The following is an 18,032-nucleotide window of genomic DNA, read 5'->3' as shown; positions in this document are numbered from 1 at the left end:
CTTTAAGTACAACAACTGAATCTCTGATACACATTTTGTACAGTTTGCTTGTATTAAGTGAACAATCTAAGTATATCCTCGATTCTCTTCAACATTTGGATATTGTAATGACTTTCATGGCCTTTAAGGTTCTTCAAATATGATACATACTTTACTTCTTCTGTATAATCTTGCTAGACATTCTGTTACCACCTCACTTCTCTGTTAAAGATTCACCACATTTAACCTTGTGTCCAATATTTCTTAGTCCTTCTGGTTATACCAAAGGCAGAGACATAAAACATTTCTTGCAAGCATTCACTGGCATTCCAAGTTTTGTTGATAAGACAAATTTCAGATTGTATGCTTGTGGTTCTTTATTTACTGTTTGTCAACGTCATCTTCTATTAATTCATCCAATGATAAGTTTGGATGCAATAAAATTATCTTGAAAGACTTTATCAGGGAATGATACTTTTTCCTTACAAAGGAAAAATCTGAAGGTTTGAACTGTTTACACAAAAACATTTGTGATTTTTTTGTTTTGTGTAAAAGGAATGAATAGTTTGTCCAAAACCTTTCCTTACCTCTTTCTTTTTTCTGCTCATCTTACTGATGAAACTGATTGTCTTTCTAGTACCTTTACTGCATTCTCCACATAACTACTGTTCACAAGAATCCATATTAATAAGGTTCACATGAATAATAATCCTGTAATATTTGCTTCTACTTGATTCTACTATAGCTGATGATGCACTGCATGATGGTAGTAGTCAGATTGGCTGTAGGTTATATAGTACTCTTTGATGACTACAGCAGCCGGCCGTGGTGGCCGAGCGGTTTTAGGCACTTCAGTCCGGAACCGCGCGACTGCTACAGTCGCAGGTTCGAATCCTGCCTCGGGCATGGCTGTGTGTGATGTCCTTAGGTTAGTTAGGTTTAAGTAGTTCTAAGTTCTAGGGGACTGATGACCTCAGATGTTAAGTCCCATAGTGCTCAGAACCATTTGAACCATTTTGATGAATACAGCAGTGGTCAGAGTTGCTTTCTTAATGAACAGTCAACTTTCAGATACCAATATGACAGTGACAAAAATTTTTTGATGCCAAACAAAGTACTGAGACCACAGAATGAATCTAATATGCTGAAAACTGTACTTCACTCTTTGTTTTTTTATTTTGTGGACAAAGCCTCTTCTGAACCTGAGTTCCTCATATTCAGTCCAATCTTGTTAAGATACCATTGTGGTATGAAGATCAGTAACTTGGTAAAAAATGTTCAGAAATATAAAATTGTGCACTTCACAAAATGCAGAAAACTAGTATCCTATGACTTGAACATCAAAGTTGAAATTGGTGAACTCATGCCAATAACTGAGTGTAACATTTTGTTGGCATTTGAATCAATGGTCACATAAGCTCAGTTGGAGGTAGGATAGGTGGCAGATTTTGATTCTTTGGTAGGATACTGAAAAAATGGAGTTAGTGCACAAAGGAGACAGCTTACAAATTATCCGTGCTTCCCATCTTAAAATATTGTTCAAGTATCTGAGTCCCAGCACCTAACTAGACTAAAAGGCTATTATGAATGTACACAAGGAATGGTAGCATGATTGGCTATAGGTTTGCTTGAGTAAAAGAAAGTGTTGCAGAAATGATGGAAAACCCAAACTGGCACACATTTGAATGTAGATACTAATTATTCTGCAAAAGCCTACTTACTTTCAACAAACTGTATTACATCAATGAACTAAATATATTATTCATCCCCAAAAGTATTGGACCCATAGGGACCATTAAGACCAGGTTAGAATAATTTCAGCAAGCACAGAAGCATTTAAGCAATCAGTTTTTCTGCATTCTCTATACAAGGAACACAAAAAAAACCTTAACATGTGGCACCATTTGTCACAAATTTCAGAGTAGTGTGCAGATTATGTATGTGGACATTGACATCTTTCAAGATGTTTGTTTTTAATTTTCCTTGTAGAATAGTTTAGTGCACACATTATGCCAAATATAGCACAACCAAAGCACATAGCACAATGGTTCAGACACTGAGTTTGTACTCATGAACAGTAGGGTTCAAGTCCCTTTGGGGGTCTTCCAGATTTATATTTTCCATACATTCCTTTTAGTATATGGGAGTATAGTTCCTTCAAAATGGTATGACTGATTCCCAGCCATGTTCTTGACTACTCAGAGCTGCTACATTTCCCTATCACTATTTCACATACAACGTCTCTAATTACCTAGGTATCAACAGTTTATTTCTTTATCTGGAAGCACTAAGTGCATAAGAAATCAAGGTCGAAATTTATAATACAGTGGTTATGTTCAGGTCTTAAGTGTGATTCATTCTAAATCTGTATGAGGATAAAAACTCCAATCCTGTATTTAACTGATAAAATTACATAAATTAATGTAATTTTTAAGTTCCTGGTTGAAGTTTTGACCACATCCTTAATGTTGCAGCAATACTTAGATAATTACAGGTCTCTTTGTGCCATCTTTCAAACCACAGATTCCAGATGGCGCCAAATAAAAATCTCCCATAGCATAATACTACCATAAATTCTCTGTCTGCATACCCAGATGAATGTGTGGAACTGCACTGCTGTAAATATGTCATAAAATGCGATTCATTTTACCAGGCAATTCATATCCACTGGTCTGTATGCCAATCACAATGTCTCAGTGCCCACTGAAAATGTAACTATTAATTTCTTTAGATCAATAGTGTCACACAAACAAATCTTTTGTTGTTAGTGACTTTATTTTGTTCTGTGTGTAAGAAATCGCCATTAAATGTTCCAGCCTCAGGAAAATATCATAAGTGTAGTCAAGTAAACTGCAAAAAGCACATCTGTGACAAAGCATACAGCCTTCTCTAAATAGGCTATGAAGCCTCTCTTTTACTACCTGATGCAAATGTCGAGCTGTTGGGAGCATCACACTGTAACAAGACATAAGTTTTCTCAGCAATGAGCACTGTACAATTTTACAGGGATGTTCCCCACCACTGATATCTCTATTGTCACCAGTGTTCACAGATGCTACACAGTGGATAATGATAAATGATTTTTCTTCCCATCACCACTTCTCAGTCTGAATACACCTTCCGGACAAAATATATCTCAGAATGAAGTCCCCAAATTTTATACTTAATACAATCACCTGGTTGCTATAAAATCTAGTAGCTACAAAGAGTATTCCATTGCACTACTGAAGCATCCATTCTACATTCTTCTGGTCAGTTTTAAATGCAGCTTGTTACCAGACTGGCAACTGAATGAGGTGGCACAGTGGTTAGCACACTGGACTCACATTCAGAAGGACAATACTTCAAATCCATGTTCAGCTATGCTTCCTTAGTTTTTCTGTGATCTCCATAAATTCCTGCATGTAAATACCAGGATGGTTCCTTTAATTCCTGCATGTAAATGCCAGGATGGTTCCTTTGGACAATTTCCTTTACCCATCCCTGAAACAGAGCTTGTGCTCAGTCTCTAATGACCTGGATATCAGTGGGATGTTAATCTGTAGTTTTCCTTCTTTCCTTGTTCCCAAGCACATACATGCATCAGTGAGGAGGTTCAACTGGAAACCAAATTGTGCAGAATATTGTAGGAGCTAGGATACTTATGTGCTAGTTAAGAGAGCAGTAAGAGGTCATGGAAGAAATTCCTGAACTAATGTAAATATTCTGTTAGCTTGTTTGAATTTTTATTCCCCAGTATTTGTCCACTGGGGAATGGAGTGGCAAAACTTTTAATTTTACTGTGTTATATACCAAGTACCTGATAGTATCCCAAACCTCTCCACAGTGTATCATGACGTGAGAGTGTATGGCATTTTGATGGATGATTGAGGGATGTTAAAATCTGCTGCCTCTTAATTCTATTAAAACTGTGTAGATTATCTGCTGGCCTTTGTCCATCTTATTCCTTTTTTTGTGCCCCACACCTGTCCATAACAATACAACACAAATATAACATCTATGTAAAACAGATACACACTAGAAACTTCATAAGACAACTTGGGTTGTCGGGTGTTCTGCCGGATATCAGCGTCATACTTGCACGATATTTTGGTCATGTAGCTTGTGGCCTTCATCAGGTGCGACCTGAGACTGCTCCTTGAGTGGACCTGGTCCAGTATTTATGCCTATGGCCTCCCCCTCCACCAACGGCTGCAGGCGCTTCCTCTGTGGTCCGCGCCCATTCCCTGCGACCTGCTGGAGTGTTGCTGCTCCGTTTTCTGTCCACTGCAGTTCTAGGTGTTCCCTCTGCGGTCCGCGCCCACCAAACCCGCTCATGGGGGGTCATAGGCCATAGGCATAAATACTGGACCAGGTCCACTCGAGGAGCAGTCTCAGGTTGCACCTGATGAAGGCCACGAGCTACGTGACCGAAATATCGTGCAAGTACGATGCTGATATCCGGCAGAACACGCGACAACCCAAGATGTCATTAGATCACCAGGAAAGCGTGAAGAGTTACAACTTCATAAGATGTTAGAGGGAGCTGAAGGCACATGCCTTCCACTAGGACCTTACTGAGAACAGTGATGCAGAATGCCTGCACCGTTCCTAACTCTTACTGTTGAGGACAGGAGTGAATATCTTAGTCTGAATTGCAAATTAAACCAAAGTAATCCTAATGTTTGTGCAATTAGATATGTTGTTACTGAGTGGGCTATATGGATAAAAATGTTGAACACAAAGTAGGAGGGTTATGACAGGAAAGCATGAGGAAGACTGATAAAAACAGGTTAACACCATGTTAAAATTCTATATTTCCTTCTTTAGTGATACAGTTACTGTTATTTTCACATACATATCCCTTGAGTAGTCATTATAATTATACTGAAATCGTCTTATTGTATGAGGATGTATAATGTGGGTCCATCAAAGTAAATATAGTTTATTTTTATACAGTGTACATATAATAAGCTTGAATACTTTTTTGCAATTGTAGCATAACAGCAACAGCAGCTAGTATTGGTGCAGCAGGAATTCCACAAGCTGGTCTGGTTACTATGGTAATGGTTCTTGACACAGTTGGTTTACCTCCAGAAGATGTGACACTTATCATAGCTGTCGACTGGCTGCTGTAAGTATATGCCTGACAGCAAGTTTATTATTGTATTTCTTAATATCTTTTCCCCTGAAAGTAATAATTACTAAACTAGTCACATGCCTTCTATATGAGCAGCACAGAGCAAGTGAAATTTTTTCTAAAATAGGTATGTGGAAGAAATTTGTTTTCCTAATGTGGAAAGAGGCCTTGGTAAGAACAGGGAAAATGCATTGGTTCCTTATTATCGATTTTGTTGTTGAATTGTATTTTTTTCCCATGTAGACACGTTCAGAGTACCAGTTAGGAGGACTGGTGGCATGTGTAAACACGTTCAGAGCACACAGGGACAGGTACAAAGGCATGTGTGTTAATACATCCAGAGCAGTTGAAGGGTTAATTAAATAACCCTTGATTGTGGATCTGCAGTTTATTGTACAATTTGATTCCATGGTGAAAACATTCTTTTCCATTTTTCATCTATTGTTTCCTTGGAAAATTTAAGTTAAAAATCTTACAGTTCGTCCACGATCATGGGTAGAGCTGTTATTTTTATTGTTGTTGGTAAGTTTTGCAAGCCATATGGCTCTCCTCTCCATAAAGATCAACACTGAGCCTCTTAGTTCTGTCTTCGTAAGTTATTTCCCAGTCTCTACACTGCCTTAACTTTCCCATACCAATTTTAATATTGTTACAGTTTCTTTTATGTGTGTGTCAAAGAGGTTGAGTTTCAGTGGGAAACACTAGTGTTCTGATCTTGATAGTCCTGTTTGCTTGTGTTCTAATGACATTGCAGTCTTCTGGCTTTAAGCTCTGCAACTATGTTTGATTCTTCATATGAATTACAGAGTTCAACATTTTATAGTATTATACAGTCATTAGTATTTCTATCACTTGTGGTCCAAATATTTTTCATAAGATTTTGACATCAGATTAAGACATCTGTAATTTTATTTATTCTTTTTTTGAAGAATACCACTGTCAGATCTGTAGATTGAAACTGATGCAATTAATTAGTTATGGGAGTGTAATTAAGATCTCCCATAAATTAAACTGCTTCAGAAAACAGTTGTGTGATAATAGTTATAGCTGTCTGACTTTTTTGCATTCCTGGTTTTATTTGGCTTTTAGATGTTTTTGAGGTTATTAGGGTGCCAAATTAATTAAATTCATAATAATCTAATGGTCAGTGGGATGTTAGACACTAATCTCATCCTCCTAATTAAATTCATTGGTATCCTTGAAAGCTATGTTCTCATTCCTAAGTTGCAGTGCATTAGTTTTTATGCGAAGTAAAAATGAAGTACCAAATACTGTTTTATCTCTCTCTGACTGAGAACCTATGATTTTAATAACATTTAATATTTGTGTTGTAGGAGCTTGTAGTTCATTTCCAGTGTCATCTAATAGGGTAATATTATCAGTATATGTGAGAACACTAATTTTGCTCTTCAGTTGCAGAGCCTATGCCACTTTTAATACCTTTTAAATTTTCAGTTATTTTGTTAATTATAATACTGTACTGAATAAAACTGAAGACAATGAATCCTCTTCCAGAATAAATTTTCACTCTGAAATAGAGTAGGCACTGATTTGAAACTTTCTGGCAGATGAAAACTTTGTGCTGAACCGACATATCCTTGTTAGTCTCATGTTGTTGTTGTTGTGGTCTTCAGTCCAGAGACTGGTTTGATGCAGCTCTCCATGCTACTCTATCCTGCGCAAGCTTTTTCATCTCCCAGTACCTACTGCAACCTGCATCCTTCTGAATCTGCTTAGTGTATTCATCTCTTGGTCTCCCCCTACGATTTTTACCCTCCACGCTGCCCTCCAATACTAAATTGGTGATCCCTTGATGCCTCAGAACATGTCCTACCAACCGATCCCTTCTTCTGGTCAAGTTGTGCCACAAACTTCTCTTCTCCCCAATCCTATTCAATACTTCCTCATTAGTTATGTGATCTACCCATCTAACCTTCAGCATTCTTCTGTAGCACCACATTTCGAAAGCTTCTATTCTCTTCTTGTCCAAACTATTTATCGTCCATGTTTCACTTCCATACATGGCTACACCCCATACGAATACTTTCAGAAATGACTTCCTGACACTTAAATCAATACTGGATGTTAACAAATTTCTCTTCTTCAGAAACGCTTTCCTTGCCATTGCCAGCCTACATTTTATATCCTCTCTACTTCGACCATCATCAGTTATTTTGCTCCCCAAATAGCAAAACTCCTTTACTACTTTAAGTGCCTCATTTCGTAATCCAATTCCCTCAGCATCACCCGACTTAATTAGACTACATTCCATTATCCTTGTTTTGCTTTTGTTGATGTTCATCTTATATCCTCCTTTCAAGACACTGTCCATTCCATTCAACTGCTCTTCCAAGTCCTTTGCTGTCTCTGACAGAATTACAATGTCATCGGCGAACCTCAAAGTTTTTATTTCTTCTCCATGAATTATAATACCTACTCCGAATATGTATTGACCCTTAAATCTTCAGAATTTTTGCTTTGCTCTTAGCTGCAGACAGTTATCCTGTGAACAAACAAGAGGTATAGATTTGTGAATGATGTGGGGAAGATGTTTCCCCAACTGCATTATATTTATCACTGTTATGGCACCTCCTGTTCATATACAATATATCAACTGAAGTGCACAACAGTGGGTTTTATGTAATAAAATTAAACATGTGCAGCCATCCTTTTGATGTTTTCCTGACTCCTGTAGAAAACTGTAACAGTGATGTTGTGTCTGCAACCAAGCAGACCTATCATAACTGTTACAGTACTCTATGGAAGCAAGTTCACAGGCATTGGCCAGTGATGGAATCATGTATATAATGGAGTTCACCCACTCAGCATATGTTTAGACCTGAAGATGGTATATTGAGTCACCGAAACTGGTTGCAACATAATAAATAACATCCAAAGGATAGCTGCCAGTGTTTCATTTTATTACATAAGTGAACAGCTGAAGTCCCACAAACCTTCAGGCAGAATAATGGAGACACAAAAACAGTTGATTTCTAAATATAACTGTCAGTGTTCCAGTGAATTCTAGAAAATGAGAGAACCAGATGGTCGCATACTGAACTAAGTAATGGGTTATTATTAAACATTATAAAAATTTTTGTGTCATGCATCATGTATTTATCCATCATGCAGAGCACATTTTTCCAACTATTTCTTTATTGTTGCTTCACTGTAAAAGTGATGGGTGAAAAATATTTTACCTCATGTGCAATATCAAATTGCAATAAATAGTTTATTTATGCAAATTTTGGTAACTACATGATGACAAACATTTGTTACTGGTAGGAATTACCTATTACATTTAAATAATAATATGTAGGTACTTCAAATATCTAAGTATATGCTTACTTTAAGTGTTATGGAAGCTTCCTTTTCTAAATGCAAACTCTTATTTCAGGGATCGCTTCCGTACAACCATAAATGTTTTGGGAGATTCACTTGGAGCTGGAATTGTGAACCACTTGAGCAAAAGGGAACTTGAGAAAATGGCAATGCCAGCAATACTTGATGCTGACAAACTTGATTCACAGAATGGAAAAATCAGCCCAGAAGAGGTTGAGTGGCATACAACAGCCATGTGATAGACTATAACTAGATAACTTGAACATTTCAAGCAGTCTTCCTTCATTCATCATTAAATATTTCTTTATTTACATTGGTTACTTACTCATTAATTTATTATCAGCAGATCAGTATTATTATTGATTCATTATGAGCTCTTTCAATAACTTACAGATCTGTTGATAGGAGAGTGTTAACTTTCTAATTCATCTTTATTTTTACACAACCACACAATAAGTTCAAATTTGAAACTTCATATTTGTTCTCCCCAGCTATGAGCTATGTTCATTACACAGATACTGTTGCAATATACTTAAATGGACAAAATTAAAGTTGATACTAAAACAAAAATTATGTGGAAACACTTCACTATATTCATAACTGGATCATTTCAGTTTCCTGGACAAAATTGCAGTATGTCCACCAGTATTTCCTTCTCTTATATAACGATCTAAGTGTGCCTTAAACTGTATCTGATTTTAAGATTTTTGTCCTAATAGTTGAACAGGGCTTAAACAGCCATGGAATCCTGTACAATTACTATCATTCCATGCTTGTGCTGTTAGATTTTTAATTCCTTTTCACAAACACAATTTTTCACATACTTGTATTTTTCTTGTGTTTCTTTTGGAAACTACATTAATATAGGGCATGCTCCTTGAGTAATAATGATAATTAAAAATAATATTAGAATGAAGTTGTTGTTCTGTGAAAATTAACAGGGTACATAGGTGATAAATTATTAGCAGTAGAAAGCTTTTGGCATAATTGCAGCTACAATATAATACACATTATTATGTAGTATGTCATCCAAACAGTATGATAAATATGGTATCTGTAAAATTACTTCATTCAGATAGAAAGAAGAATGTAAAGTGGTACTTGCTCCAGATCTCAGTCATTAAATCAAAAATTTTTTATTTGCACTTTATGCTTCATTACCATATCACCTTACTGGTAAAATAGATGGCTATGAGCAACTGCACACACTTTGTTACTCATTATATTTACTGAGGATACTGAAAGTGATTGCAGTAAAAGGTTTTGCGAATACAAGTCACAGTAACGTATGGTGAAATGAAAGAATTTTCATTAAGTTCAAATCACTTTTAACATAAATAGCAAACAAGTAGTTTCATAATAATGTAAATTTCTTTTCTATCTTTGTAATGCTTGTAAGTGAATCAGAATTGCCTGCCTTTCAGGGTGAAAAATAATGTCACAAGAAGCCATGAGAGATGAACAAACTCTCAGCAGAGTCAACTTGTGACACCAGTAACTTCTGTTCACCAAAGGAAAAGACGTTTTCTGTGTATAAGCTCTGAAATGAGGAAAAAGGAGAAAATAAGTTATTTGTCAATGGACATCTATGTTACAAAAGCATTACTTTAATATATATTTGAAAACCAGTAATTTTCTTGTGGAATGTTTGCTTGTATCTTGTACTGCTGAGCAAATTCCAAACTGATGACACATTGATGTATTATACACTTCAAGTTCATAATACCAGGGAATAGCATTTATGTCTCAGATAATGTATAGTGAATATATAATGAGGATTTAAATTGTAGTTTTCTTATGGAGTCAGCTTTTGCTCTTGTAATTCACTTAAATGTAACAGTTATGTAAATAAGTGTGTTTCTTAGCTTGAGTAAATTGGGAAGACTAAAGCTTTAAACATGATGCATCTTGAACATATTCACAAATGTAACATCAGTAGCAACTATGGACTTCTTAGCAAGGCCTCATACCATGTATGTTGTTTCTTTTATTGTGACATGTGTGATTTTATTAATAAATTCCCATTTTTGTATGGAAGTTAACTTTTTTAAATAAATATGTATTTGTGTTTATATATTTTGAAATAGATATTTTCCCTTTTGCTCCATGTGTGCATGGGTTACAAAGGACTGAAATTGATATCATAATGAAGCATACTTGAAGATGCTGCAAATGGGATTAAGGGTATCTGTTCTGTATAGAATCTACCACTGAGGTAATAGTGCCTTAGAACTATGTATTTTTATTTACCCTGAATGAGGAAGAAATAACTTTGCAATTTACTGTACAAGAGATTTATTAACTCATTATTAATGGAAATATCATGATTTTCATGTAAACAACAAGACTTCCCACTTTACAATAACATCCCATGCAGCATATTCATGTACTCATAAAATATACACTGTCCAATCACATTAACATGACCACTAGCCAAAGCCTGAAGAACCAGCTTTCATAGTGCCAGTATGCAAGAAAAGTGTCAGTGAGGTTCTGGAAGGTATCAACAGGGATGTGGAACCATACCAACTCCAATGCTATGGCCAGCTACACCAAATTTCTCTGTTGAGGATCTATAGCATGAACAGCCAGACTGAGACATTCCTACAGATTCTCTGTTGGGTTTAAATCTGGGGAGTTTGGTAGAGTATGATAAGCACATCCTGGTACTCTTTGAACTGCACATGTATGCTGCGAGATGTGTTGCACATTGCACTGTCCTGCTGGTAGATGCCATCATGCTGAGGAAATACAAACTGCATGTAGAAGTGGACATCATTGCCAAGGATAGATGCAGGCCAAATGAGAGAGGTGGGGAGGGGGGGGGGGGGGGGGCGGGGGTGGCTAAGTCCCCTGGGTCTAAGCCTCTCAAGGGTTCTGATCACACAGGGAGCTCAGTTGGCAAATATCAGATTGCTATTGTAAAATAAATTTTGTATCATATAATAAATAAAAGAACGTTACCCCAGCACCAGCATAGCTAGCCTAGCCCCTGCTTTTCACTTTGATTCTTGTAGCTCAGTTGCATATAGTTCTGTTTGGTGCTTAATCTTGAATGCACAACATTTTCTTTAGACATTGTGCATTAAAGCCACCTTATGATGGCGTCTAAACTGTGCTTTCTTTAAACCTTGTTGGGAAACCTAGTTAAACATTCCCACAACACATAATGTACTCAGCAAAAGTTGTGAAACTAAACTAAACTCCATCCGAACAGGCCTTGGAAGGTCCAACAGTACCAACCGACTGCCGTGTCATTCTCATCCCACAGGCATCACTGGATGCGGATATGGAGGAGCATGTGGTCAGCACACCGCTCTCCCAGCCGCATGCCAGTTTATGGGACTGGAGCTGCTACTTCTAAATCAAGTAGCTCCTCAGTTTACCTCACAAAGGCTGAGGGCACCCTGCATACCAAAGCACTCAGTAGACCAGAGGGTCACCCATCCAACTGCCAGCCCGCCCCTACAACGCTTATCTTTGCTGATCTGCCGGAAACCAGTGCTACCACTGTGGCAAGGCCATTGGCAAATGCTGTGAAATTTTGTTACAATTTCGTAGAATTGCCAATAAATTCCAAAGTTAAGGTACTTCTGATTCCATCACATGGTGATTTTACATGAAATCTGCAGAAAATATTTTGCACTCACGAGTAAATACAAAATAAATTATATCTATGTGTATGTAGTTTCCCTGGAAAAACCATAAAAGTGAAGAAATGAAATGATATGAGAGGTGCATTGGCCATGCTAATGCTCAGAAGTAGAAAGATAATGACATTAAACTTGTCTAGGTTGTTAGGCCGTATCGTATTTCTTCAAATGATCAACATTTCATCTCTGTGCCCAGAACTTCTTCAGGATCTTGCGGTGCACCCTGTAGATTGGGAAGTGTCAGAGACCAGTGTCGCCTTCTCTTATAAAAGGAAATTTTCCTGCACTTACGCTGGAGAAGTGGGATTATTGGGTAAAAATCTTGTGGCAACCATCAACATTGGATAGTAAGAGAAGTCCATAGAAAGGGCTTTTAAACAAAATATGAGGCATGTCAACAAACTAAGTTCCATTTGGTTATATAAAACAAATGTGTACAGATACAGAAAAAATAATTATTGTACAAAAATCTACAACTGTTAAACTACATTTCTACATAACTTCCAAAACTTTGTAGGCACTTGTAATAGCATGGCACAAGTTTTTGTATGCCTTGTTCATAGAAGGCTGCCTGTGTATTCAACCATGTGGTAACATGTTCTTTCAGCTCGTCATCATCGTTGTAATGTTGGCCACCAAGGACAGATTTTAGGTGTAAGAATAGATGAAAGTCACTATGAGTGAGGTCTGGGCTGTATGGAGGATGATCAAATGCATCCCAGTGATATCCACATAAGAGTTCTTTGGTTACATTTGCCGTGTGAGGTCGGGCATTATCCAGAAAAAAAAAACAACCCTTTTGAAAGTAATCCTTGGCACTTGTTCTGTATTGCATGGTGCAATTTCTTAATGGTCTCGCAGTAACTATGTGCATTAATTATTTGGCCTTGTGGTAGGAAATCAATCAGCAAAATGCCTTTTCCGTCCAAAAAAACTGTGCACATGACTTTTCGAAGTGTCGAGATTAGCTTAGGCTTAAGCTTTGTTGGGGATGAAGTGTGCCTTCATTCCATTGATTGCCATTTTGTTCCATCCCCTGTGACTATCTGAGAAAGAAAACCATCACCTTCTTCATTGTAGCGTGCAAAAACTGAAATGCACTGCCCATCCGTTGTTTTTTGTGCTGTTCAGTAAGAATTGAAATTTCAGTTTTTCAGTAATAATTTCATGAATTAGTGACCATGACATTTGTGGAACTTCCATAGCAAGGGCACTACATGTAAACTTATGTTTGTGCTTAATATTCTCTTCAATTGTGTGAACCAGTTCATCAGCAACCACAGACAGGTGTCCACTTCGTTGTTCATTGTGCACTTGATCACGTCCGTCATTGAACAATCTGACCCATCTTCTAACTATTGAATCACTCACAGCATTTTGTCCTTAAACCTCACAGATTTGCCAATGAATTTCCTATGGTTTAACTTTCTTTGCATTTAGAAAATGAATCACAGATCTGATTTCACATGTGGCATTTTCGATTATGGCTGACATTGTAAAGAAGCACTACATAGCACAAGTCAGTGGCAGCGATCTGAAAATGGCATACATGTCTTCTCCTTGTGTCAGAGTAACTGCTGCGCATGCTTGGAACTGTGATCGTCATGCTGCCACAGGTAGAAATAGAAATAGAGCTTACTTTGTGGATGACCCTTGTATTAATTCTGTTACTAAGAAAGGTGAGTAATTGCCTTCTCACTCTGTTAAATTACCATTTGCTTCTGGGTTCACTGACTACATAATCAGAATTCTGAAGAAAACTGGTATTCAGACGACATTCTTCTGTCAAAACAAATAAAATACTTTTTCCTATGGAAAACGGATGCATCTGATTACCTCCGCACTGAGAGCACCTGCAAAATCCGTGGCTGCGGCAAAGTGTATATAGGCAAAACAGGAAGAACTATTAAAGAAAGTATTAAGGAACACCAGTACATGTACCTTAAACAAAGTATAAAATCTGTGGTAGCAGAGAATCATGACTGCTGTGATCTTAACACTGATTTCAATAATGTACAAGTGCTGGCTAAGGAAATCAATATTTATAGGAGAAAAGTCTGAGAAGAGATCAGAATTTCTAAGAATGCATGTAACTTCAATAGAGAGGATGGGGAATTGGCTTCCAGCATTGTGGCTGTCTGTCATCAAGACATGGTGTGCAAGCAATATTAACAACACTATGGAAGTCACCTCTGTGGGGAATAATATTTTGGATAAGCATTCTCCCTCTCTTGCTCTGCCCATTTTGCTTCAAGCAAATTCTGTTGGTCGACTGATATCAGCTGGAGTAAATTTAATCAATAACTCATCTCCAGAATAAGTGCAGGAAAAGTCCCATTCTAACTAATGATGTTGGCCAACTATAGGTAGCCACATGAGTTTTTGGCAGTAACCCCTTCCTCAGCATTAGTGCAGGAGTACTTCTCTTACTATCCAATGACGATGGTAGCCACAAGATTTTTACCCATTAATCTCACTTCTCCAGCTCAAGCATAGGAAAACTCCCCTTTATAAGAAAAGATGACAATGGCCTCGGACATTGTCCAATCTACAGTGGACACCACAAGATCCTGAAGATTTTCCCAGCTGAGGGGTAAAAATGTCAATAATTTGAAGAAATATTATGTGGCCTAACAATACAGAAGATTTCAACTTCAGTGACAATGGCCACAAAAGCCTGTTGACTTACATAAAGAGGTAATATTCTTTTTTTGTACATAGAATAGCTAACTCGCATGGGAAACCTCATGTTGCTTGATGTGACATTATTTCTTGGTCAAAGAAGCTTGAATTTCCGATGTTAACATCAGAAAACAGGGGATCCAAATAACACAAATTTCCTAAGAATATTAGAGCTCTTGAGTCACTATGATCCAGTTATCGAAAAACACATTAGCATGTCAGAGACCGACAAAAAGCAGGTAAATGTTTAAAGTGCATTAACTGTCAAGTGATACTCTGAATGAATTTGTTTCTGGTTGTGTCCATTGCATCAGGAGTACCACCTTATAGCAGCAGGAAATGAGAAGTGTTACACAATTATCGTTAATGCAGCTCCTGATTCAAATGATGTTGAACAGGCAACATTCATCTGCCATTGTATTTATTTCAATGAAGAAATTTAGGAGTATAAACAAGAAATAAATGAATGGCTTCATAATTCATATATTGTTATCAGAAAATGAGTTGCTGTTCTACATTTAATTCATCAATAATTGTGAAACACTCAGATCATGTCAGTGAATGCATGGACAAAAGTAAGAGTCATGACATTAATTTGGCTAAAGTTGTTGGTACCAACAGACTACAGAATCAGATCACTACAAGCTTGAAATACTGCCATTCATATTGAGGTAAGACATCTTGTGAGAGCTTGTTAAATAACTTAAAATATATTCACAAAAGGTGGAACACCATTCTCCCTGGATCTAAAGTTGTTTCCAGTAAAATTAACACCAATCCCGAATTTCCAGAGGTGTGCAGTAAGAAGAGGAAATCATTTCATGATGAAACCAGGTATGAAGCGACAGATATAAATTCAGAGGATTTATTCACAATACATGTTTTTATGTCATAACTGACAATATAGTGTCCAACTTGAAAACCTGATCTGAAACACTGATGAAACACATGAGTTTTTATGGAAATACACAAAGGTGACTGATGATTAGGTCTCTGAGGCAGGCAAGCTATTTATCAATGAATACCATAATGCTCATGATGGATTTAGAAGAAGAAATTAAATATTTGAAAACTATTCATGCTTCTATGTATACACCAGTTTGAAACAATTAGACCCCTAGAATAAGATGCACAAGTTTAAGATTTCAAGCTCATTTCCAAACTTATGGGTAGCTATGCATATCTTTTATACACTTCTGTGGCTGTGCCTGAAACAGAAAGGTCATTCAACACTCTGGTTCTTTTCAAAAACTGTGTCATATCTACTATGCATCAATGGCTCACAGATTTTGGGATCTTGACAACTGAATATATTTTGACATGACAGTTGGGGTTTATGCTGTGATTCAAACAGTTGCTGAATGAAAGACTCACAAAGCACCCTTCACAGTGTTAACAAGCAAGTAAATTATAGTATGCTACACATTGCAGTTTACATGCAAGTACACTGATGTCTGTCTACAGAAATGTGTGGGCATACCAGAACACTCCAATTGCAACGTCATTAGGAGCAGACGATTTGTTGATATTCAAAGTAGTATAATGATTAGCCTTTTGTTTTAAAGTGAAGATAAAGCAAAATAAACCCATTTAAAAAAATTAAATAGAGCATACTTACATTTTAAAATAATTCATTATTGAGTAGCATCTGAAGTCAAACTTGTCAAGTTCATCATTCATATTTTTTCTCTCTCTTGCCATGAAGGCCTCAGTAGAGCTAATATCTAGTTCTATAGCTTTTGTTGTCTTGTGTTCCTGATAACTGCCTTCATCACTACTTTTGAAACCAGTATTTATTACTATCCTTTCAGTCTCTTACTTCATGGAAGCATCATGGTGCTGGTATTATTTCTCGATATACTTGTATTTGACCTTTGCACACTCATTCGTGATTCATCTGATTGGTGTGTTCTTTCAAAACCACAGTGGGAAATTGCAGACGTAGATTATGACTATTTTTTGTTTCACTCCATTCCAAATGGTTTTGACTGTAATAGTACATTATACAAGGTATATTGTAATAAATATTTGTAGTTTTCTGAAATAATAGAGAACATGAAATTAAACATTTTTCTTAATAAAGCAATGTCCAGTAACGCGTTGTTTAGAACTTGTATCAGTATGAAGGAAAATGTAGACTACAATAAAATTGCAGGAAAGATTTCACTGCAAAATGAGTGTGAAATTTAAAGCACAATCTTAGCAGTGACGTCATGCAAGTGTGCTTTAAACTGTTTTCTTCCTATGAAATTATTGTAATTAAGTTTTATGAAAATTGTAGATACATTTATAAATATTTTTTGAATTTGTAGCTACCACACTATATTCTAATTCCGATTAAAAATATGTGGAAAATCAGAAATTTGAATGCAGAAGATGTGCTCAGAAAAAATTATGCACTGGTGGTAGAAAATTTAACTTTCAATGTCGGTTCTGTAATAAGGAAACCTGTCTCTTTGTACTTTCATAGAAAATGTATGGGTGAATAAACATGCAACTACTGCACAACTGACCACCCAGATGAGCCATGGGGCTGCCGACAGTGTCTCCTCAATGACCATTCAATGACTGCTGCTGTGTATGGGCCTCCCACAATAACAAGATCACCCAGGGAATGTCATGGAAACATTGCCCAGACCATAGCACCCCGTCCTCTCGTGGGAACCCTCGGGCGATTGTTGCAAGCTGTATATACCAACAGCCATCTGTCTCATTCAGCGTAAAATGTGATTCATCTATAAAGGCACCTGTTGCCACTTGGTGGACATCCAGATGCAGTACTGGCATGCAAATTCCAACCTTTGCCGCCAATGAATAGCAGTCAGCATGTGTGCAAGAACCAGGTGCCTGCCGTGGAGGCCCATATGCAGCAACAGTCATTGAATGGCCATTGAGGAGACGCTATTGTCAGCCCCATGGCTCATCTGGGTGGTCAGTTGTGCAATAGTTGCATGTTTATTCACCCATACACATCTCCACAGCTGTCGGTTGCCTCTGTCATTTATTGTCCATAGCACACCACACTTGTCTCAGCACCTGCTTTGGATAGTGCCATTTTGCCATACATAGTGTACTTTAACTACAGCTGCACACGAACAGTTTACAAACTAGTTCAGAAAACGTGGTGGTGGAGGGAAGGATCCAGATGGCACAGGTTGTGAGGTAGACATTGGAGTCAAGTTTGTTGTACTCAGCTGGATGTTGTACTGCTAGGTGGTCAGCCTTGTTCTTGACCACACTTTGGTAAGAGTCATCCT

At 37.2% G+C, this 18,032-nt stretch overlaps 1 protein-coding gene across 2 annotated transcripts in view; it reads left to right on the top strand.

Annotated features, from left to right (window-relative positions):
* The window catches only part of LOC124554795 (excitatory amino acid transporter 1), a 762,497-nt gene extending 751,985 nt beyond the window's left edge, over positions 1-10,512 (top strand). Inside the window, exons 8-10 of one of the 2 annotated variants that reach the window (XM_047128448.1) lie at positions 4,958-5,092; positions 8,496-8,652; positions 9,865-10,512. In XM_047128448.1, the coding sequence (XP_046984404.1) occupies positions 4,958-5,092; positions 8,496-8,652; positions 9,865-9,876 (304 nt within the window). In that variant the 3' untranslated portion in view covers positions 9,877-10,512. Of the gene's footprint in view, positions 1-4,957; positions 5,093-8,495 lie in introns of both variants that reach the window. The other variant, XM_047128447.1, reaches the window with a different exon arrangement.
* The last annotated feature ends 7,520 nt before the right edge of the window (positions 10,513-18,032 follow it).

This window comes from Schistocerca americana, chromosome X, assembly GCF_021461395.2.
Source record: "Schistocerca americana isolate TAMUIC-IGC-003095 chromosome X, iqSchAmer2.1, whole genome shotgun sequence".
In the NCBI taxonomy this organism is placed as follows: Eukaryota; Metazoa; Arthropoda; class Insecta; order Orthoptera; family Acrididae; genus Schistocerca; species Schistocerca americana.
The sequence above is the reverse complement of the archived record's forward strand: the minus strand, read 5'-3'. Positions and strand labels throughout refer to the sequence as shown.